The sequence below is a fragment of the Ahaetulla prasina genome, chromosome 1, assembly GCF_028640845.1.
Source record: "Ahaetulla prasina isolate Xishuangbanna chromosome 1, ASM2864084v1, whole genome shotgun sequence".
Lineage (NCBI taxonomy): Eukaryota > Metazoa > Chordata > Lepidosauria > Squamata > Colubridae > Ahaetulla > Ahaetulla prasina.
In genome coordinates this window covers 93,062,480-93,086,806 of record NC_080539.1, presented here as the reverse complement: position 1 = coordinate 93,086,806, position 24,327 = coordinate 93,062,480, and the positions used below count along the sequence as shown (strand labels likewise).

At 37.0% G+C, this 24,327-nt stretch overlaps 1 protein-coding gene across 2 annotated transcripts in view; it reads left to right on the top strand.

Annotated features, from left to right (window-relative positions):
• The window catches only part of ZDHHC14 (zinc finger DHHC-type palmitoyltransferase 14), an 82,706-nt gene that overhangs the window by 46,865 nt on the left and 11,514 nt on the right, over window positions 1-24,327 (top strand). For both annotated transcript variants that reach the window (XM_058168773.1, XM_058168765.1), the window contains exons 4-8: window positions 1,058-1,195; window positions 4,442-4,490; window positions 18,533-18,635; window positions 19,819-19,928; window positions 21,029-21,131. In XM_058168773.1, the coding sequence (XP_058024756.1) occupies window positions 1,058-1,195; window positions 4,442-4,490; window positions 18,533-18,635; window positions 19,819-19,928; window positions 21,029-21,131 (503 nt within the window). The remainder of the gene's footprint in view (window positions 1-1,057; window positions 1,196-4,441; window positions 4,491-18,532; window positions 18,636-19,818; window positions 19,929-21,028; window positions 21,132-24,327) is intronic.

The window sequence follows — 24,327 nt, the reverse complement described above, 5'->3', positions numbered from 1 at the left end:
AGAGTGCTGCAGGAGGACTGGATTGTACTGGATTACAATTATGTGGCCTCAAGTAAGTGCCTGATCTGGATAGAAAACAAGCAACATCCTATGTTAATACTACAGTTTAATGCCAGATTTTACATACTACATGTCCATTTAATCTACAATTGGCATATATAATTGTCTATAATTGACAGCCATTTCTATTTACTATCCTAGAAATTTACCTCTGCTGTTAGAGCTTGTATTATCATGTTATTTATGCTATTGTATTTTTATTATTAGTTGAATAATAAAAATACAGTAGTATAAATAGCTTTTCTGCCTGGAAAAGTAATTTGCTATTAAACAACAGGGTATAAATTTAGAAATAAAAAGTTTAGTGGAGTATGAGGAATAAGTAATAAATGTTTGCCAGTAATATCTGGTAGAAGAGATAAGAAAATGGTTATAGTAAAAAACTGTGGAAAGAAAGAAGGGGGGAAAATGCATCTTGAGCCTGTGTCAAATGCCCACCATGCCCACCCTCAGCCACACACACACACAAAAACACACACACGGTCTTCCGAGGTCAAACACAACCCTGATGCGGCCCTCAGTGAAACTGAGTTTTGACACCCCTGATTTAGGAGGAAAATAATAAAACAAATAACAAAAATAATTATTGAAAACAGATTATTTACTCAACCAAACAAATGCTTGCTGAAATCTGAAAGCGAAGTAAAAATTCTGCTGCCCATCAAAGATAGTCAAAAAGTTGTTTCAGAACTTATACAGTAAACACATTTTAATCAACTAAACAAAAGGGAAATTGTAAATTCAAAAAATGAACATTGTAGGTATATACACTCAGGGACTAAGAGAAAGACCTGCTTAATATTACATAAAACAAAACAAAAAGTGAATTATATGGATTGGTTTGAGAAGACTTGCACAGGAGTGAAGTATTGTTTAAGACTACTTTATAGAACTGTAACTATGACCTAAACATAATATGTAACAAATCATGTTAATGAGAATTTAAGCTAATTTTTTTCCTAATTGAATTCTTTTTTTCTTCTACATTTTTTTTCAGAACGGTTTGATCATCATTGTCCCTGGGTAGGCAACTGTGTGGGGAAAAGAAACTACAGATTTTTTTATATGTTTATTTTATCTCTGTCATTTCTGACAGTTTTTATATTTGCATTCGTTATTACTCACATCATCCATCGTAAGTATGCTAGTAAAATCAGATTATGTATGTAGTCATTTCCTTGAGAATTAAATTCTAACTTTAATCTTGATCATTTAGGATATCTGTATCCGTATAGAACCTACCCCCCCCCCCCATGGTATTCCTTGTTTGGCCTTCAACATAATTTCCAGCTGTAAAAGTTTCTTGTTAATTCAGATGCCTGCCAACTTTTTTTTTATTTCTTAATCATGTGTAGCCTTTTTAAATTAGGTTATATAAAAGAATATTTGGCTATTATTGTCAGTTTTTCTGCAGGCTGTTTTCACTGAGTGGTAGACTTTCAGTAGAAATCAATGTCCCTGATAATCTTAAAGATCTTAACAAATTCTAGTTCAGGTACATAGTTAATCAGATAAGCAGTCAGTATGGTGTAGTGCTTTGAGTTCTGGACTGAAAGAAAAGAGACCATCTTCAGGTTACCACTTGATGATGGAAAGTTATTGGGTGATCTTTTTTTAAATATTATCATTCAGCCCAAAATATGTCATAAACCTGTTGTGAAGACAAAGTAGGGGCTGTAAAGTTAAATAACACACACATACTAATCTATATAAAAACCATATGATATACTTGTCTTAGCAAAAGTGGAATCAGCTAGAGTTTCGTTTCACGTTAGCCCAATGGCAGATGTGGTTTGTTTGTTTAGTAGCATGAACTATTTTGGGAGATGCCACCATGGATGGAAAAAAAGATAAAAGGCTGAATCCATTCTCTCATTTCCCAAAATGCTGTTGTGGCCAGTTCTTCAAAGGGCCCTTCACTCAAGAATTCCACAAAATGGCCAAGAATCTTTTTTGTAATTTCAGCTAAATATGAATCTGATAAATAAGTAATGCACTTGGGGCTTTGAATTCATTAAGCTGAAATTTACTGCTGGCTGCTCATATCTCCTAGTACTATCTCCAAAGGAATTTGTAAAAAGCTTGGAATTTGGGTCAAACTGTAGTTAAAGATCTCCTGATCCAGCCAAAACATTTTTTTGTGTGCGTGAGAGAGAATATAAATCACTAAGCACATTTTTTATGGAGAAAACAGAGCTTGAAATATTTTGTTTCCATATTAGGAAAGTAAAAAGAAGGAAATCATGAATCTTATTTATATGTAACTAATGCCTGCAGACATTAATCTGGTGGCCGTCTTCCCCGGCCGCGCTACAGCGAAGACAAGGCTGTTGCCGGCACTCGTGGCAGCAAAAATGCTGGCAGCCTAGGCACGGATGCAAAAAGGGGGACCCTCAGCTGAGGGAAGCCCCTCCGATATTCTAGCGGCCGGTGTGCGCGCCTAATGGCGAAACCCGCCAAACTGCGCTAACGCTGCCGCTCTGCTCTGAAAGTAAAAAACTCCAAATGGCCGGTAATCAAGCAAAATAATCCTCCTTGCTAGCAATAAAGGAACAACCCCAAAAAAGGTTCGAATGAGCTCAGGACTGAGTTGAAACTGGGAGCATCTGCAAAGGGGGCATCTCTTCAAGTTTGAACCCAGTCCATAGAGCCAGAAGACAGGGTGATACCCATTCCTGAAGTCACGAGTTCTCCAGCAGGAAAATATTTTGTTTCCATATTAGGAAAGTAAAAAGAAAGAAATCATGAATCTTATTTATATGTAACTAATGCCTGCAGACATTAATCTGGTGTTACTGAGAAACTATCTCGTATGCAATTCTGATTTTACTTTATTTTTATTGAATAGTTTCATCAACATTTTAAGGCTGGTTTAAACAAATTAGGTGTTGTGATTATTTGAAAATACAATTGTATGAGTTTTCAGATACTTGTTTGTAGTGCTTTGAGTTTTGGACTGAAAGAAAAGAGACCATCTTCAGGTTACCACTTGATGATGGAAAGTTATTGGTGATCTTTTTAAATATTATCATTCAGCCCAAAATATGTCATAAACCTGTTGTGAAGACAAAGTAGGGGCTGTAAAGTTAAATAACACACACATACTAATCTATATAAAAACCATATGATATACTTGTCTTAGCAAAAGTGGAATCAGCTAGAGTTTCGTTTCACGTTAGCCCAATGGCAGATGTGGTTTGTTTGTTTAGTAGCATGAACTATTTTGGGAGATGCCACCATGGATGGAAAAAAAGATAAAAGGCTGAATCCATTCTCTCATTTCCCAAAATGCTGTTGTGGCCAGTTCTTCAAAGGGCCCTTCACTCAAGAATTCCACAAAATGGCCAAGAATCTTTTTTGTAATTTCAGCTAAATATGAATCTGATAAATAAGTAATGCACTTGGGGCTTTGAATTCATTAAGCTGAAATTTACTGCTGGCTGCTCATATCTCCTAGTACTATCTCCAAAGGAATTTGTAAAAAGCTTGGAATTTGGGTCAAACTGTAGTTAAAGATCTCCTGATCCAGCCAAAACATTTTTTTGTGTGCGTGAGAGAGAATATAAATCACTAAGCACATTTTTTATGGAGAAAACAGAGCTTGAAATATTTTGTTTCCATATTAGGAAAGTAAAAAGAAGGAAATCATGAATCTTATTTATATGTAACTAATGCCTGCAGACATTAATCTGGTGGCCGTCTTCCCCGGCCGCGCTACAGCGAACAAGGCTGTTGCCGGCACTCGTGGCAGCAAAAATGCTGGCAGCCTAGGCACGGATGCAAAAAGGGGGACCCTCAGCTGAGGGAAGCCCCTCCGATATTCTAGCGGCTGGTGTGCGCGCCTAATGGCGAAACCCGCCAAACTGCGCTAACGCTGCCGCTCTGCTCTGAAAGTAAAAAACTCCAAATGGCCGGTAATCAAGCAAAATAATCCTCCTTGCTAGCAATAAAGGAACAACCCCAAAAAAGGTTCGAATGAGCTCAGGACTGAGTTGAAACTGGGAGCATCTGCAAAGGGGGCATCTCTTCAAGTTTGAACCCAGTCCATAGAGCCAGAAGACAGGGTGATACCCATTCCTGAAGTCACGAGTTCTCCAGCAGGAAAATATTTTGTTTCCATATTAGGAAAGTAAAAAGAAAGAAATCATGAATCTTATTTATATGTAACTAATGCCTGCAGACATTAATCTGGTGTTACTGAGAAACTATCCTGCGTATGCAATTCTGATTTTACTTTATTTTTTATTGAATAGTTTCATCAACATTTTAAGGCTGGTTTAAACAAATTAGGTGTTGTGATTATTTGAAAATACAATTGTATGTCGAGTTTTCAGATACTTGTTTGTAGTTTCATTGTATTTGACATGTATTATCTTTACAGGAACTCAGAGAACGGGATTTTTAACTGCACTTAAAGACAGTCCTGCAAGATATCCTTTCACTGAAATACATTTACCTCTGTTGGGATAATTTTTAAAGAATTAATATTTAGATACACTTCGGTTTACTTTTCTGCTGGCAGATAATGGATTTTTAAATTAGGTTATATAAAAGAATATTTGGCTATTATTGTCAGTTTTTCTGCAGGCTGTTTTCACTGAGTGGTAGACTTTCAGTAGAAATCAAGGTCCCTGACAATCTTAAAGATCTTAACAAATTCTAGTTCAGGTACATAGTTAATCAGATAAGCAGTCAGTATGGTGTAGTGCTTTGAGTTCTGGACTGAAAGAAAAGAGACCATCTTCAGGTTACCACTTGATGATGGAAAGTTATTGGGTGATCTTTTTTTAAATATTATCATTCAGCCCAAAATATGTCATAAACCTGTTGTGAAGACAAAGTAGGGGCTGTAAAGTTAAATAACACACACATACTAATCTATATAAAAACCATATGATATACTTGTCTTAGCAAAAGTGGAATCAGCTAGAGTTTCGTTTCACGTTAGCCCAATGGCAGATGTGGTTTGTTTGTTTAGTAGCATGAACTATTTTGGGAGATGCCACCATGGATGGAAAAAAAGATAAAAGGCTGAATCCATTCTCTCATTTCCCAAAATGCTGTTGTGGCCAGTTCTTCAAAGGGCCCTTCACTCAAGAATTCCACAAAATGGCCAAGAATCTTTTTTGTAATTTCAGCTAAATATGAATCTGATAAATAAGTAATGCACTTGGGGCTTTGAATTCATTAAGCTGAAATTTACTGCTGGCTGCTCATATCTCCTAGTACTATCTCCAAAGGAATTTGTAAAAAGCTTGGAATTTGGGTCAAACTGTAGTTAAAGATCTCCTGATCCAGCCAAAACATTTTTGATGAGATAGTAAAATGAATTTGCAGTTTCAGACTTACCGCTTAACTTATGTAGGAATATGATAGATCACACACACAAAAATGGTTCTTTGTAAAATAAAAATTCCTTGCATAATGTGCCTTAGGTGCTAAAGTATCAAAAAGAAAACCTGCTATAATACTTAACAGGCATTCTCAGAGAATGAGCAGAAAACCAGGAACATGCTCATGCAATACTTTTTGATAGGTTTACATGACATTTGCTATTTTCCCTCTATCTCAGTAGGTTGTCATGGGGTTGATTCTGCGATTGTGTTGGAGTGATGAATAAAAAATGTGTATCATTCAGCGGTTTTCAGAATGACGCCTTAAACCCTGAAAATTCAAAAAATGAACATTGTAGGTATATACACTCAGGGACTAAGAGAAAGACCTGCTTAATATTACATAAAACAAAACAAAAAGTGAATTATATGGATTGGTTTGAGAAGACTTGCACAGGAGTGAAGTATTGTTTAAGACTACTTTATAGAACTATAACTATGACCTAAACATAATATGTAACAAATCATGTTAATGAGAATTTAAGCTAATTTTTTTCCTAATTGAATTCTTTTTTTCTTCTACATTTTTTTTCAGAACGGTTTGATCATCATTGTCCCTGGGTAGGCAACTGTGTGGGGAAAAGAAACTACAGATTTTTTTATATGTTTATTTTATCTCTGTCATTTCTGACAGTTTTTATATTTGCATTCGTTATTACTCACATCATCCATCGTAAGTATGCTAGTAAAATCAGATTATGTATGTAGTCATTTCCTTGAGAATTAAATTCTAACTTTAATCTTGATCATTTAGGATATCTGTATCCGTATAGAACCTACACCCCCCCCCAATGGTATTCCTTGTTTGCCCTTCAACATAATTTCCAGCTGTAAAAGTTTCTTGTTAATTCAGATCCCTGCCAACTTTTTTTTTATTTCTTAATCATGTGTAGCCTTTTTAAATTAGGTTATATAAAAGAATATTTGGCTATTATTGTCAGTTTTTCTGCAGGCTGTTTTCACTGAGTGGTAGACTTTCAGTAGAAATCAAGGTCCCTGACAATCTTAAAGATCTTAACAAATTCTAGTTCAGGTACATAGTTAATCAGATAAGCAGTCAGTATGGTGTAGTGCTTTGAGTTTTGGACTGAAAGAAAAGAGACCATCTTCAGGTTACCACTTGATGATGGAAAGTTATTGGGTGATCTTTTTTTAAATATTATCATTCAGCCCAAAATATGTCATAAACCTGTTGTGAAGACAAAGTAGGGGCTGTAAAGTTAAATAACACACACATACTAATCTATATAAAAACCATATGATATACTTGTCTTAGCAAAAGTGGAATCAGCTAGAGTTTCGTTTCACGTTAGCCCAATGGCAGATGTGGTTTGTTTGTTTAGTAGCATGAACTATTTTGGGAGATGCCACCATGGATGGAAAAAAAGATAAAAGGCTGAATCCATTCTCTCATTTCCCAAAATGCTGTTGTGGCCAGTTCTTCAAAGGGCCCTTCACTCAAGAATTCCACAAAATGGCCAAGAATCTTTTTTGTAATTTCAGCTAAATATGAATCTGATAAATAAGTAATGCACTTGGGGCTTTGAATTCATTAAGCTGAAATTTACTGCTGGCTGCTCATATCTCCTAGTACTATCTCCAAAGGAATTTGTAAAAAGCTTGGAATTTGGGTCAAACTGTAGTTAAAGATCTCCTGATCCAGCCAAAACATTTTTTTGTGTGCGTGAGAGAGAATATAAATCACTAAGCACATTTTTTATGGAGAAAACAGAGCTTGAAATATTTTGTTTCCATATTAGGAAAGTAAAAAGAAGGAAATCATGAATCTTATTTATATGTAACTAATGCCTGCAGACATTAATCTGGTGGCCGTCTTCCCCGGCCGCGCTACAGCGAAGACAAGGCTGTTGCCGGCACTCGTGGCAGCAAAAATGCTGGCAGCCTAGGCACGGATGCAAAAAGGGGGACCCTCAGCTGAGGGAAGCCCCTCCGATATTCTAGCGGCCGGTGTGCGCGCCTAATGGCGAAACCCGCCAAACTGCGCTAACGCTGCCGCTCTGCTCTGAAAGTAAAAAACTCCAAATGGCCGGTAATCAAGCAAAATAATCCTCCTTGCTAGCAATAAAGGAACAACCCCTAAAAGCTTTTGTTCAAACACTATTTGTAAATAATGTAGTAGCTTCCAATTAAAAGAATCACAGTTCTTTCTAATTATGCTTTTCCACTCCCTGAAAATGAAAGAGCTTTTTATATGTTCTGAACAAAAGGATTATTGATGCCAAATTTGTTGATTACTTTACAGGAACAGTGATTCTTTCATTATCATTGAATTATGCATTTAGGGGCTAGCAAATTGGGGTGGGGGGAGAAAGGAAGAGGGAAAGACGAAAGAAAAACTGGTAAAAGAAATCCTTCCAATGTATTGAATTATGTAATTTAGTCATTTTCTTATTATTTACTCTCTCTCTCTCTTCTCTTTTTCTCTGTTTTTAAGTATATATATAATTCCATCACTAATAATAGGGATTTTTTTCCCCACCATATAGTTCATCCATTCCATGTGTAAACAAAAGGTATATAGTAATAGAAGTAATCCTTGATTTCTATCACTTGTTCTCATTTTTTCATAGTAATTTTGGAGGAACTTTGATCCTAAAAGATAAAGGGGGAAGGATTTCAATTTACACATAGTTTGTAGGATTGAGCCATATATTTTCAAATTATTAATGCTCAGGATAGAAACTAAAATACATTTTGAAGTTTAATAAATTTACCAGAATTGACATACAGTTCTGAAAGGTTATTTGCATATTTCATCAAGTTTATTGTAACAGAATAATAATTGAGGAAAGAACAGTAGTCCATGCTCAATAAAAACAGAAGAATTGTATTAGAAATGTTGAAGATATAATGGATTTTTAAATTAATGGATATGAAATCATTAAATTAAAATTAAGTACCTCACTTCTGTGAGTTTATATGTAAAAGTATATGACAGCTTTACATGTAATATATAGCTGATTTTCCCATCAAGTTGCTCTTTAAAGCAATGGCATCTCAATTCCCTACATCCCCAACCAGCATGTCCAATCTCTGCTGGCTTAGAATTATGGGAGTAGAAGTCCAAGAACATCAGGATTGGGAAAAGCTGGCCTATGAATTTTAATGGCCAGAATATTTTTGTAGTACAGTTGTAAACATTTTTGATGAGATAGTAAAATGAATTTGCAGTTTCAGACTTACCGCTTAACTTATGTAGGAATATGATAGATCACACACACAAAAATGGTTCTTTGTAAAATAAAAATTCCTTGCATAATGTGCCTTAGGTGCTAAAGTATCAAAAAGAAAACCTGCTATAATACTTAACAGGCATTCTCAGAGAATGAGCAGAAAACCAGGAACATGCTCATGCAATACTTTTTGATAGGTTTACATGACATTTGCTATTTTCCCTCTATCTCAGTAGGTTGTCATGGGGTTGATTCTGCTATTGTGTTGGAGTGATGAATAAAAAATGTGTATCATTCATGGGTTTTCAGTATGACCCCTTAAACCCTGTAAATTCAAAAGAAGGCCTACAGGTATGCACACTGCTTTCTTATAATGTATACATTTTAAGCAATGCATACATCTAGAAATGTTAGGATAACATCTCCACACAATAGCGAGCATTGAATGCTACAAATTTTAATGGAAATTATGAGGTAGCAAATAAAAAGTTTTCAGCCATAAAATGGCTAAACATTACTTAATTAAGCACAAATACTGAAGTATAAACACCTAAAAGCTTTTGTTCAAACACTATTTGTAAATAATGTAGTAGCTTCCAATTAAAAGAATCACAGTTCTTTCTAATTATGCTTTTCCACTCCCTGAAAATGAAAGAGCTTTTTATATGTGCTGAACAAAAGGATTATTGATGCCAAATTTGTTGATTACTTTACAGGAACTCAGAGAACGGGATTTTTAACTGCACTTAAAGACAGTCCTGCAAGATATCCTTTCACTGAAATACATTTACCTCTGTTGGGATAATTTTTAAAGAATTAATATTTAGATACACTTCGGTTTACTTTTCTGCTGGCAGATAATGGATTTTTTTAAATTAATGGATATGAAATCATTAAATTAAAATTAAGTACCTCACTTCTGTGAGTTTATATGTAAAAGTATATGACAGCTTTACATGTAATATATAGCTGATTTTCCCATCAAGTTGCTCTTTAAAGCAATGGCATCTCAATTCCCTACATCCCCAACCAGCATGTCCAATCTCTGCTGGCTTAGAATTATGGGAGTAGAAGTCCAAGAACATCAGGATTGGGAAAAGCTGGCCTATGAATTTTAATGGCCAGAATATTTTTGTAGTACAGTTGTAAACATTTTTGATGAGATAGTAAAATGAATTTGCAGTTTCAGACTTACCGCTTAACTTATGTAGGAATATGATAGATCACACACACAAAAATGGTTCTTTGTAAAATAAAAATTCCTTGCATAATGTGCCTTAGGTGCTAAAGTATCAAAAAGAAAACCTGCTATAATACTTAACAGGCATTCTCAGAGAATGAGCAGAAAACCAGGAACATGCTCATGCAATACTTTTTGATAGGTTTACATGACATTTGCTATTTTCCCTCTATCTCAGTAGGTTGTCATGGGGTTGATTCTGCTATTGTGTTGGAGTGATGAATAAAAAATGTGTATCATTCATGGGTTTTCAGTATGACCCCTTAAACCCTGTAAATTCAAAAGAAGGCCTACAGGTATGCACACTGCTTTCTTATAATGTATACATTTTAAGCAATGCATACATCTAGAAATGTTAGGATAACATCTCCACACAATAGCGAGCATTGAATGCTACAAATTTTAATGGAAATTATGAGGTAGCAAATAAAAAGTTTTCAGCCATAAAATGGCTAAACATTACTTAATTAAGCACAAATACTGAAGTATAAACACCTAAAAGCTTTTGTTCAAACACTATTTGTAAATAATGTAGTAGCTTCCAATTAAAAGAATCACAGTTCTTTCTAATTATGCTTTTCCACTCCCTGAAAATGAAAGAGCTTTTTATATGTTCTGAACAAAAGGATTATTGATGCCAAATTTGTTGATTACTTTACAGGAACAGTGATTCTTTCATTATCATTGAATTATGCATTTAGGGGCTAGCAAATTGGGGTGGGGGGAGAAAGGAAGAGGGAAAGACGAAAGAAAAACTGGTAAAAGAAATCCTTCCAATGTATTGAATTATGTAATTTAGTCATTTTCTTATTATTTACTCTCTCTCTCTCTTCTCTTTTTCTCTGTTTTTAAGTATATATATAATTCCATCACTAATAATAGGGATTTTTTTCCCCACCATATAGTTCATCCATTCCATGTGTAAACAAAAGGTATATAGTAATAGAAGTAATCCTTGATTTCTATCACTTGTTCTCATTTTTTCATAGTAATTTTGGAGGAACTTTGATCCTAAAAGATAAAGGGGGAAGGATTTCAATTTACACATAGTTTGTAGGATTGAGCCATATATTTTCAAATTATTAATGCTCAGGATAGAAACTAAAATACATTTTTGAAGTTTAATAAATTTACCAGAATTGACATACAGTTCTGAAAGGTTATTTGCATATTTCATCAAGTTTATTGTAACAGAATAATAATTGAGGAAAGAACAGTAGTCCATGCTCAATAAAAACAGAAGAATTGTATTAGAAATGTTGAAGATATAATGGATTTGAGGTCTTCAAAGAGAGCTAAAATAAGAATAATAGTATCATCTAGTCTTTAGGAACATATATGAGCTTATGGTTCTACTTCTTTTAACCTCCTGAGAATATTTATAGATTGTTTGCTTGTCTTGTTTGATGACAGCATGTTCCTTATTTATTGCTTGCGTCACCCAAACTGCTTTGCATTGTAAAATAATGCAAAGGGCCGGCCTCAATGACGGCCGCATTATCAAGGGCCGGCCTCAATGACGGGTCTTGGGACCCACAGAGGTGGCATGCGAAAAAAAAGAGCCTTTGGGGGTTTTTAGATAGGGCTTTTTTAAGGGGTGGGAGGGTTAGGGCGGGCGTTGGGGGTAGCCCGTCGGGTGGGGGGCCAGTCCTCGCGCATGCTCGTGACGGTTCTTTAATGGGTTCGGAGGCTAGGGGGGGAGATTGCGTTCCTGTTGGTGAGGGTGGTCTGATTTGCACGGTAAGTGGGAGGGGCAGATATGGCGGAAGGGGGGGACCATATCGTTCTGAGGGGGCGCACGTTCGATGTTTGCAGGCGATCGCGCGCCCCGATCCCTCGTCCTTTTCCCGTTCCCCGGATGGTCAAGACCCTCAGAGCCTGGGCCTTCGGCTCATGTTATGCAACGCACTGTCCGTAGTTAATAAGGCCCCCCTAATATACAACCTTATTCAGGGGGGCGCCGCGGACCTTATAGGCGTTACGGAAACCTGGCTGGGCACGGAAGGGGGCGTGCCCCTTGTTGAGATGTGCCCGCCGGGTTTCCGTGCATTCCATCAGCCGAGGGCTCAGGGTAGGGGTGGGGGATGGCGGTTGTGATTAGAGAGAGCCTAGAGCCGAGGGAGACCACTGTACCTCAGATTGCCGGGTGCGAATCCCTCTTTGTGAGATGGGGTCATAGGTGTCAGATGGGTTTGCTGATCAGGTACCTGGCTCCTTGCTGTGTGACAGCTGCCCTGCCCGAGCTCCTGGAGGTGCTGGCTGGGGTGGCAGTTGAGACCCCCAGACTTTTAGTCATGGGGGACTTTAACTTGCCATCTTCCGGCTCGTCATCGACAGCAGCTCGGGAGTTCACGGCCTCCATGACGGCCTTGGACCTGACCCAAGTAGTTGATGGCCCTACTCACATTGGGGGTGGCACCCTGGATCTGATTTTTGTATCAGTCAGTGGTTGAGAGATCTGGACTTGAAGGAAATAGTCATTGAACCTTTGTCATGGTCAGATCACTCTCTTCTTCACCTGGACTTTCTGACCGCCATTCACCACCGCAGGGAGACGGAGCCGATACGTTGGTTCCGTCCCAGGCGCCTGATGGACCCGGAGGGGTTCCGGACGGAGCTTGGGCCATTTCCTGAGGGTCTGGCTCACGGCTCGGCTGAGGAACTTGTTGCGGCCTGGGAACGGGCCGCGGCGGGGGCCTTGGACCGTGTCGTGCCTTTGCGGCCTCTGACCCGGCGCAGGTCCCAACCGGCTCCTTGGTTCTCCGAGGAGCTGAGAGGGATGAAACGCCGGAGAAGACGCCTAGAGAGTTCCTGGAGGTCTAGCCGTTCGGAAGCTGATCGACACTAGTGAAGTCCTATACTAGGCTTACCTAGTGGCATTGAGGGAAGCGAGGCGTAGCTACGCCTCCCTCATTGCATCGGCAGATAACCGCCCAGCCGCCCTGTTTGGGTGACTCGCTCCCTCCTACACCAGGGGAGCGGGATGACCCGCTGCAGGACGTGCTGAGGAGTTTAACGTTATCTATATGATAAAATCGTTCACCTCCGCGATGGTCTGGACCAAAATTGCGGTGACGCGGGTGAGATGGCTGAGGGTGGTCTTGGTGATATTTTATGGGATGAGTTTGACCCTGTGGCTCCCGAGGACATGGACAGGTTGTTGGGTAGGTTGATTGCCACCACGTGTTTACTGGACCCGTGCCCCTCCTGGTTGGTGCTGGCCACCAGGAGGTGACACGAGGCTGGCTCCAGGCAATTACGAGCGCTTCCTTGGTGGAGGGAGTCTTCCGGCCGCCTTGAAAGAGGCGGTGGTGAGACCCTCCTCAAGAAGCCTTCCTGACCCGCTGTTTTAGGTAATTATCGTCCGGTCTCCAACCCGCCGCGGCGAAGGTTGTAGAGAGTATGGTGGCATATCAGTTTCCTACACCTGGATGAAACTGTCTATCTAGACCTGCTCCAGTCCGGCTTCCGGCCCGGTTACAGCACTGAGACGGCTTTGGTCGCTGGTGGATGATCTCTGGAGGGCCAGGGATAGGGATGTTCCTCTGCCCTGGTCCTATTAGACCTCTCAGCGGCTTTCGATACCATCGACCATGGTATCCTGCTGCGCGGTTGGGGGATTGGGAGTGGGAGGCACCGTTTATCGGTGGTTCTCCTCCTATCTCTCCGATCGGTCGCAGACGGTGTTGACAGGGGGGCAGAGGTCGGCTCCGAGGTGCCTCACTTGTGGGGTGCCGCAGGGGTCGATCCTCTCGCCCCTTCTGTTCAACATCTATATGAAGCCGCTGGGTGAGATCATCAGTGGCTTCGGTGTGAGGTACCAGCTGTACGCTGATGACACCCAGCTGTACTTTTCCACACCGGGCCACCCCAACGAAGCTATCGAAGTGTTGTCCCGGTGCTTGGAAGCCGTACGGGTCTGGATGGGGAGAAATAGGCTCAAGACAGAGTGGCTGTGGATGCCGGCATCCCGGTACAGTCAGCTGAGTCTTCGGCTGACTGTTGGGGGCGAGTCATTGGCCCCGATGGAAGGGGTGCGCAACTTGGGCGTTCTCCTGGATGAACGGCTGTCTTTTGAAGACCACTTGACGGCCGTCTCCAGGAGAGCTTTTTACCAGGTCCGCCTGGTGCGCCAGTTGCGCCCCTTTCTAGACTGGGATGCCCTATGCACGGTCACTCATGCCCTCGTGACGTCTCGCCTGGATTACTGCAATGCTCTCTACATGGGGCTCCCCTTGAAGGGCATCCGGAGGCTGCAGTTGGTTCAGAATGCGGCTGCGCGGGTTATAGAGGGAGCCCCTCGTGGCTCCCGTATGACACCAATCCTGCGCAGACTGCACTGGCTACCTGTGGCCTTCCGGGTGCGCTTCAAGGTTTTGGTAACCACCTTCAAAGCGCTCCATGGCATAGGGCCGGGTTATCTACGGGACCGCCTGCTGCTACCGAATACCTCTCACCGACCCGTGCGCTCTCACAGAGAGGGACTCCTCAGGGTGCCGTCAGCTAGGCAGTGTCGTCTGGCGACGCCCAGGGGAAGGGCCTTCTCTGTGGGGGCTCCCACCCTCTGGAACGAACTCCCCCCAGGACTCCGTCAACTTCCGGACCTCCGAACCTTCCGTCGCGAGCTCAAGACACATTTATTCATCTGTGCAGGACTGGCCTAGATTTTAAATTTATAGGGGTTTTAAATTGGTTTTAATATTTATATTTATATTTTAAAATTTGGCATTAGAATAAGTTTTTTAATGGTCATCTTAATTTGTATATAGATGTTTTATTTGCCTGTGAACCGCCCTGAGTCCTTCGGGAGATAGGGCGGTATACAAATATGAATAATAAATAAATAAATAAAATAATAATAATAATAATAATAATAATAATAATAATAATAATAATAATAATAATAATAATATCAGAGTTGGAAGGGACCTTGGAGGTCTTCTAGTCCAACCCCCTGCCCAGGCAGGAAACCCTACACCATTTCAGACAAATGGCTATCCAACATTTTCTTAAAAATTTCCAGTGTTGGAGCATTTACAACTTCTGCAGGCAAGTTGTTCCACTGATTAATTGTTCTGTCAGGAAATTTCTTCTTAGTTCTAGGTTGCTTCTCTCCTTGATTAGTTTCCACCCATTGTTTCTTGTTCTACCTTCAGGTGCTTTGGAGAATAGTTTGACTCCCTCTTCTTTGTGGCAACCCCTGAGATATTGGAACACTGCTATCATGTCTCCCCTAGTCCTTCTTTTCATTAAACTAGGCATACCGAGTTCCTGCAACCGTTCTTCATATATTTTAGCCTCCAGTCCCCTAATCATCTTTGTTGCTCTTCTCTGCACTCTTTCTAGAGTCTCAACATCCTTTTTACATCGTGGCAACCAAAACTGAATGCAATATTCCAAGTGTGGCCTTACCAAGGCATTATAAAGTGGTATTAACACTTCACGTGATCTTGATTCTATCCCTCTGTTTATGCAGCCCAGAACTGTGTTGGCTTTTTTGGCAGCTGCTGCACACTGCTGGCTCATATCTAAATGGTTGTCCACTAGGACTCCAAGATCCCTCTCACAGTTACTACTATTGAGCAAGGTACCACATATCCAATACCTGTGCATTTTGGTTTTTTGGCCTAACTTTTTTGACCTTACTTTTTTCACTGTTGAATTTCATTTTGTTAGATAGTGCCCAATGTTCAAGTCTGTCAAGATCTTTCTGTATCTTGAGCCTATCTTCTGGAGTGTTGCTATTCCTGCTAGCTTGGTGTCATCTGCAAATTTGATGAGTTCCCCATCTATCCCCTCGTCTAATCCCATCCAGTTCTTCCTAATGCTTATTTGCAAAATATAAATGGATGGAGAGTAGATGTGCTTTGTTTCACGAGTTTTTATAACAAGCTTTTCATATTCAGAATCTTGGATAGTTGCATTGTTACGTGGTTTCATGTTTACTTACATGTTATCATAGCTACATTTCTCAATAATATTTGAATATCATAGCTTAATGGCCAAGATTGTTTATTTTGCCCTGGCTACACCAATCTAACATTAGAGCAATGGTTCATAGGTTCTGATTAATTGGAAGTGTATTATTGGATTTCTGATACTTAGGTGAGGTTGGATGGAAAGAAAAATATTTTCTTTTTAGATGGCAATAGGCAGCTTCTCGTTAAGAAATTTAAATATTACTTCCATCTGGTCCCCATTATTGTAAATGCATGAAATTGAGTTATGAGGAACAGTGCAACATACTATCAGCATCTTCACCTCTTGTTCTTGGTAATCGTTAACTAACAAGAATACTGAGTAGAAGATAGCGGTGCATGTAAGTGTTGTCACCAGTACCTGGTATACTATATTAATGATGTGGATACACTTGTGTTTTCCCACAAGTGCAGGATCCACTGTTTTCAGATCAAACAAGTATTGACCCATTGGATGCATTGGGAATTGACTGCCCAGATCACTGCCCTAGCCTGATATTGTGGCTGAGAGAGTGTGACTGGCTGAAAGTCACCCAGACAGCTTTCATGCCTAAAACAGGACTAGCATTCACAGTCTCTTGGTTTCTAGCTTGGTGCCTTATCATTAGACTAAACTGACTCTATGCGGATATTTAAATGTAAGGTATATTTCATTTTTTTATTGGATTTATATGCTGCCATGTGACTCTGGGCTGCTTACAAATATTAAAACTGGTAGACCTTAAAAAGATAAAGCAATGAATAACAACAATAAACTAATAGTAACAATAATAAATACAGTTTAAAAATGGGAGGAGGAGAGCATGAAGTATTACAGTGATAGGTATGTTATTTCGCATATTTGGTTTTTGTGAAGCAAATACTAAAATATACAAAGGCTTTGGAATTTGTGGCGCATAGACTTTCCATAGTAACCAGGCTGGCAAAAGGTATCTGCTTGACAGCCATACAGAAATGTATTAAACATATCTAAAAAAAAAACAACCCAGTAAAATATTTGGGCCTTATGTTCTAGTCCTGTTTGCTGCTCTTTTCCTTATCTCTGAAAAATGTTTATTTGTGCATTCCTCCAGCAAAATTTCTTTAAAATTCTGGGCAAAGAGGATTTCAAAAAGTACATCTTAAATAAGGTAGAAATAACATCTAATTACATCATGTCTGCTGTAGGAAGCCATTTTGAAGTTGTAGCTCCAGTACAAAGAAGAGTTACTATTTTTCCATGAATGACTGCCTTCAGTGATTTGCAAGAAAAAGACTTGGCCATTGTTTTACCATCCACTGTGCCTTTTTGATTCCACATTTCAGAGATTTGTAGCTATATTTAGAAAATGCCATAAAGTAAAACACTAGAACGGAAAAAAATTCAGTAAGAAAGAAGCATATCGAAAGCTAAAACCAAGGGGAAACACATCGAAGTTAAAGCCTTGATGATATTATTTCTGCTTTTCATTCATTTGTTCCTTTTGATTGATATATCGTATTAGTTTTATGCGGCTGAGAAGATATACTGGAAGTTAAGTCATATTAGAATAAGCTATATTTATTTTATCCCACATACCATCTGCTTAACTTTCATAGAAGAACAAAACTGACTGAATGGTAAAGTACTGCATTAATCCAATAAGAAGACTATTTTCCTCCCCACAGGCCTCTTCTGTGCATACACAGAGCCTTCTGCACATGTGCAGAGGGTAAAAAATGGGACGTAATGACGTCCTGGCAGGTGGAGTCTCCCGCCGCCGGCGCTACCGGTTCCTGCAAGTTGAATAGATCCAGCTGGATTTTATCCTGGTTTAACCCTTTGGTAGGGCCTGAACAGGATTTCTGTCACCTCAATCCTGTCTCGTTCAGTTATCTCTTCCCATTGTTTGATCTCTACTGAACATTGGCTTTCACTTCCTTTTCCTTTACCGTAGCAGCTACCCCTTTATATACCATTTCCTTCCTTCCTTGTTTCCCTGTTTTGTTGTATCTATTAGAAAGCAAGAGATAGAGGTATCCTCAGGATCCAATGCTTTCAGCATGACAAATGCAGCATTGTGTCATTGTGTGGTAGTTTACCCACTTTAGTGTATGCCTGTAATATCATGATACACCAATCAAAGCGATAGAGCTGGCATCATGGTGGTCTGACACTTTTTTTCATATGCCTCCTCTTGTGGATCTCTGTATTTGAAACTGTATGTATGTATGCATGTGTGTACCTGCATGTTTCTGTGTAAATGAGTGGCTTGTGTGTGAAATTGGAATATGCAGGTGCAGAATTCAATTTAATTAAAGAAATTACTTTATTTTACAATCAATTAATTTTAAACAATACTATATTTTATTCTAATCCTGCCTTTTTGGCAAGTTATAATGTATATCTCCAGAACTGGTTTTAAGTGAAAGCCATAACTTTTTTTAAGTTGGGAAGCTGGACATTTTATAGGATTTTAAAAATGTGTATATACATGTATAATTACTAATTTAATCAAATATTTCAGGAAAATATGGAACTTTTTAAACACAGTGTGCTAGTAAAATGGCATGTCTGTTTTTCCAAGTACAATAGTGATCCTGAGTGATAATCTTGATTTGTAAGAAGGAATGTTCATTTAGCTATTGTTGCCAATAGCCTTTATTTTCACTGACTTTTGAGTTAATACTGCCTTGACATTCAATCACTGTTCTAGAAGCTGTGGTGTGTTTCTTCTCTGTTTGGTCCATTGTTGGACTCTCAGGTTTTCATACTTATTTGATCAGCTCCAATCAAACAACCAATGAGGATGTAAGTTTCCCCTCGCTTGATCTAATTTGTCTCCATCTAATGATTTCATGTATTCCATTTTCATTGTTAGCTTTTATCTATTTTTTAAAAGGTTACAAGGTTCACTCAAGTGTGCTGTCCTATTTTTGTCTATTAATGCACATGACTGTACTTCTTGATAGCTTTTTGGCAAGAAACAAAGCATAGTTGAGACAGTTCTACAGTAAAATCACTGAACATAACTTTAATTAAATGGAGTTTAGGCTAGGAGACCATAATGACAGCACTAATATTTATAGCAGCCTTCCGCAATTTTTTTTCTCGGAGGCCGCGGTGTGGCTCAGGCTGTAAGAAGCCTGTTATTAAAACACAGCTGCCTGCAATTACTGCAGGTTCTAGTCCCACCAGATCCAAGGTTGACTCAGCCTTCCATCCTTTATAAGGTAGGTAAAATGAGGACCCAGATTGTTGGGGGGGCAATAAGTTGACTTTGTAAATATACAAATAGAATGAGACTATTGCCTTATACACTGTAAGCCGCCCTGAGTCTTCGGAGAAGGGCGGGATATAAATGTAAACAAAAAAAAAAAAGGTACTCCTGAAATAATTTTCAGATCTCATGGAATTCCTGCAGAAAAAATATAAAAACTGTGAAAACTTCACAATTTAACTTCTAACCTACACAATCCACATTGTAGAACATTTACAACAACAACAAAATAACATGGTAGGCTGGTAGCCGAATTGTAGCATTTAAATTTGCAATTTTCATTGCAAGCTGTTTTTTTTTCTCAGTCATAATCTCTGACAGAATTCTAATTGAAAAAAAAGCTGTTTTAGAGAATGTGAGTAAGATGCTGGCCTGGCTAGAGAATATTTGCCTTCTCCAAGCTTAAGAAGATGGTCAGAAATGTCTTGGCAATATACTGAACAACTAAAAAACAACATAGTTGTTGGAAAACTCTCTAATATAAGTTAGGATCTGTATGCCTGATAAATGATAATTATGATCCCCATAATTATGTAAGAAACTTTGCAAAAGATTTGAGAATTTAATGAAATACCCATTTTCCGTAATATGGATTGGGTTAGGATTGATTTTTTTCACTCCAAGGTATTTTTTTCTTAGAATAAATAACTCAGTATAAACTGAAGAGTGCTATTAAAAATGAAGAATAATGCATTAGTATTCATTTCTTTATAGATCAAGGGATCTTGGTCAAATAAAAGAGGCAAAGAAAACTTCAATCCTTACAGCTATGGCAACATTTGTGCTAATTGTTGCTCAGCACTTTGTGGGCCCCTTTCTCCTAGGTAAGAGATTCAGCGCAATTTTTCAGTATTCTTTTTCTTTTGTTGTACCTTTGTGTGTCCATTGAGTCAGGTATATGTAACTTCCAAGAGCACATACATTGCTAGAGATACAGTGGTGGGAGAACTGGGTTTTTAACTTTCTGAGCAGTTTGGCAAACTGGTTGTTGGAAGAAATCATTAAAGCAGAGAACCAGTTGTTAAATTACTTGAATCGCCCCACTGTATAGATGTGATATGACCTTTGAATTCTCTACTGGTATATAATTTTATGGTATGAACTAATAAGACACTGGGAAAATTATAGTATACTAATCTAGGCACAAATGATTAATTTTCTACTGCAAAAACTGAATAAAGCTTTATGAAAAAATTAATCAGCTAGGGGTGGGGCTTTTTTGTCTTCAACAATAATTTTTTTGTTTGCTGTCCAACTGTGAATGATTACAATTTAAAAATGCCTAGCCATAGTTTTGAAAACACAATATTCTAAGCAGAACTTATTAATTTGATTTGGACATCTATTTTCAAATATATTTATCTTCCGTACATACTGTACCACTAGTTAATCATACAGCAAACTACATAGATAAGAACGGAAGCCTTCTCTATTTAAACTATAGAGAAAGTTGGAATTAGTATTAATAACTTTGCAGGGACATGCAGCAGATGAATAGAATGTGTTTCTATTCTGTTGATTAGAATGGTAACTTTATGTAAATTATGAGGGCAAACATTTTGGAAATTAAAATAGTTTTTTACTTACACTATTTTACCTACCTCATAAGGTGCTTCAAGGTATCAGTAAGGCAATAATAATAATAGAGAGCAAATCTGCAAAAAGATGATGTGCTTAATTTTGTACTATGTATAGGTTTTGCCAACTAAAAACTCATTGGCATATATAATTCATTGAAATATACAATACCAGAAGTGCCTAAACCTGTAAAAGCAACTGCATTCTAAGAAGCTATTTTACTCTTCTGAACTCAAATTACTTCCATAAATTCTTCATGTTGTTATATTAAACTATTTGTCTTAAAGTTAGCTTCATTCTTATCTGATAAGGATTATTTGTAATATAACTTGTATTTATTCTATAGTTTAATTGACCGAAGAGGATTTATCCAACCAGATACCCCTCAGCCAGCAGCTTCCTCAAATGGCATTACAATGTATGGGGCCACACATTCTCAGAGTAATATGGTAGGAACCATCCCATAATATTGATCAAGAACACTGAATGTTTTTCTTTTCTATTTTTCTGAGAATAAGTCAAATCACTAAACTGAATACTTCTAGTACTTTACAATAAAAGCCTTCCATAAATATAATGTAATATGGTTTCTGTGTTGTCAAGATTTTAATAAGCATTAATGCAAAATTTAAAAAATACTATAAGAACACTAAGAAAAATTCAGTAATCTAAATTGAGATTGACATGATGAATAGAGAGTCTCATATTGGTTCCTTTGCCTACTTTAATGCTACTTTTTGATGCTTGGATGTTCAGTAAGGCATTTAAATTGTCTACATTAAATGTCACTGGCTGTTCTGCATAAATTCTTGCTACCTTGGATTTCCTATACAGCTCAACATGTCACTATGAATATTTCAACAGAATAGTTTGAATTTCTTGTGAATATTCTGAAAGCCACTATATTTAACTACTGCAATTTTTAACTCATGTTTTTTTATAAAAAAAAGAATCCCAATTAGAATAGCATTTTAATAAGTATATAATTTATTATACTAATCGCATTTAGTATATTAAAATTATGTCAAACTACTTGTATATTTTTACTCCTCCTATTTCTAGACTTTAAAAGAAGAAAAAAATCTGAATCCCAAACCTTTAAATTTTTTTCATTTAAGTGAAGTATAGTAATAGTACACCTTTTTAAAGCGATATAATTTTTTTAATGTTTTATATAACATTAATATAAGGATTTTCTCTTGATCAGTGATTTCTCAGGTGGGTTCATTGATCATTTTTCTGATCTACCAGCAGTATCAATTTGTTACGTTTAAATATCAAACATTTTATTGACTCTAGTACCAATAATATATTTTATAGTATTACTAAATGCATAACATGGTTTTATATATGCTTATTTAACACAAAGACTCATTGAATTTATAAGTAAGTGTATATAAGGGAAATAAAATATTTGCTTGCTATAAATGAACAGATTTACTTTAAAACACTTTATGCTTATTTTTTCTCTATTTTGATTTTCCTGTCATAGTAACAATTGCATATTTCCATTTTTAGGCAGAAGTGTGTAGATCAAACAAAACTAAGAAAATGTTAATAAATTTGTTATTTAAAATTGACTTTAGTGTCATCTTATTTTAATATCCATTATGCCAGGTTTTTTTGCTATAATTTTTACTCTCTTTTTTTGCCTTTATTGGATGTTGTAAAGAAATCTCATACTTATAACTATGGCTTCTTTGCTGTTCTTCTTTTGTATGCTTCTCCTTTCAGTACCAGCTATCTCAAGAGTAGAATATTAGATCAATTTAATATGGCTGGATTATCACTGAATAATTTCCTTAGCTTGCAATTTAATCAGTGTTAAACTAGTTTTCTAAAGGAAGTAGATAATCTGTAATGTAATCATTTTTTAAATTTTTTCCCCACTCCCCAAAATAGAGATGAAATCAGCATTAAGGTTTCTTTTGAATGAAGTCTCATAATATTGATCAATTATGGTTTATTATTTATTTATAATAATTTATAATAAATTTAATTTATATATTTTATATATAATATTATATATATATATATATATATATATATAAATAAAAATTATTTATTTATTATATTTATTGCTAGGATAAATAATAGAATTATATGTTTTTGTAATGATAGTTGTAAATTCAGATAAAGACTTGCAATGAAATCAGCATATGTTATGATAATTACTGCATGTGATTAAACTAAGAGTTATAGCCATTTGATTTCATTTGAACAGTAGTTTCTGAGCTTTCTAGATATTTCTCATAAACTCAATACTAACTAAACCTTTTAAAGATTTCCAAATATTTTTTTAAAAAAAGAAATAAATTCAAACCTATATTAACCAAAGATTCCAGCCAAGATTTTGCTTCTATGAAATTTAGGAGAAAAAGCAAAGATTTATGGTTAAAGGAAAATGATAGATATATTTTAAAAGCAACATGACCTATTAACTTTTTGATATTGGAGACCATAAAAAATGCTTTAAATTAAATGAGATATTCTTATTTTAAATACTATTTTTAAATCTCCACCTGAAAATAAGTTCTGAATTAAATACAAGCTTATTAAAACTTATCTTTAAATGGTCACACATGGATATTTGAATAAGTTGTGGTTTGTATGATACAAAAATCATGGTTTGTCATTGTAGGCTTCCCAATGATAACTAATATTCAAGGGGTGCTTTACTGTATGATCACAGCAGAGAATTTTTGTATTATCAGATAATAGAACATTTTTCTTTCTTCAGTAGATATAAAAAATCAATTTTGATAGGAAGATAATATTCATAGCCCTATTAAAATATAGAATATGCTAGGAAATTATACAATAAAAGCCCAGCCTGGAAGAACTCTTTGTTAGTAATTGCTTCCTTTCTTTTATGCCTTTCTGCTAAGCAAAGTTCTGCTTAGTTTCCCCATTTTATTAAGCCATGAATTATAACCTAACTTGGTCTCTGAAGACAATGTCTAAGGACCAGTAAAGGTCAGGCGATAGAGAAAACAAGTCTATTTTCAGACTTTTGATTGTAAGCCAGTGTGTTTTATTTGTTACCATAGACTTAAGTTGGTATGTATGTTTTTTCAGTTAAACAGTTAAAATAGGGAAATTGATTTAAAATAACAGGGACTTTATATCTGTCCTTACCATCATGATGTTTGTCAATATGTATTGTAACATTGTACTGTTAATTTATAATTTTAATATTTGTAAATCCGGGAACAATATTCCAGAAAAATTCAATAGTCTAACATGTTCCAGTGATATGTGATGGTTTGGTGATGATGATCGTTTCAAACTGTATATATGTTTAGGTTATTGCTTCAGAGGTGGTCCTTTAAAATTAGTCTACTCCAAAAGATTTCAGGTCCTCTAAATTAGTTATCCATGCCACTTCACTCTCATTATTCCCAGTATCTAAATCTGTTGAAACACTGCAAATTTGATAAGCCCTCATTGCTTTATTTTTCTAATTGATGAATGGTTAAAATAAGCGATCTCCATAACAGCACTTTTAAGTATCCCTTTCCACCTGAAAAACTAACTTTGTCTCAATTAACCAGGCAACTAACTGATCTAGCATAGTTTTTAAATCAATATGAAGGTTAGACCTTGCTTACTGACTGCCTCATTGAGCAATCATTTGAAATTACA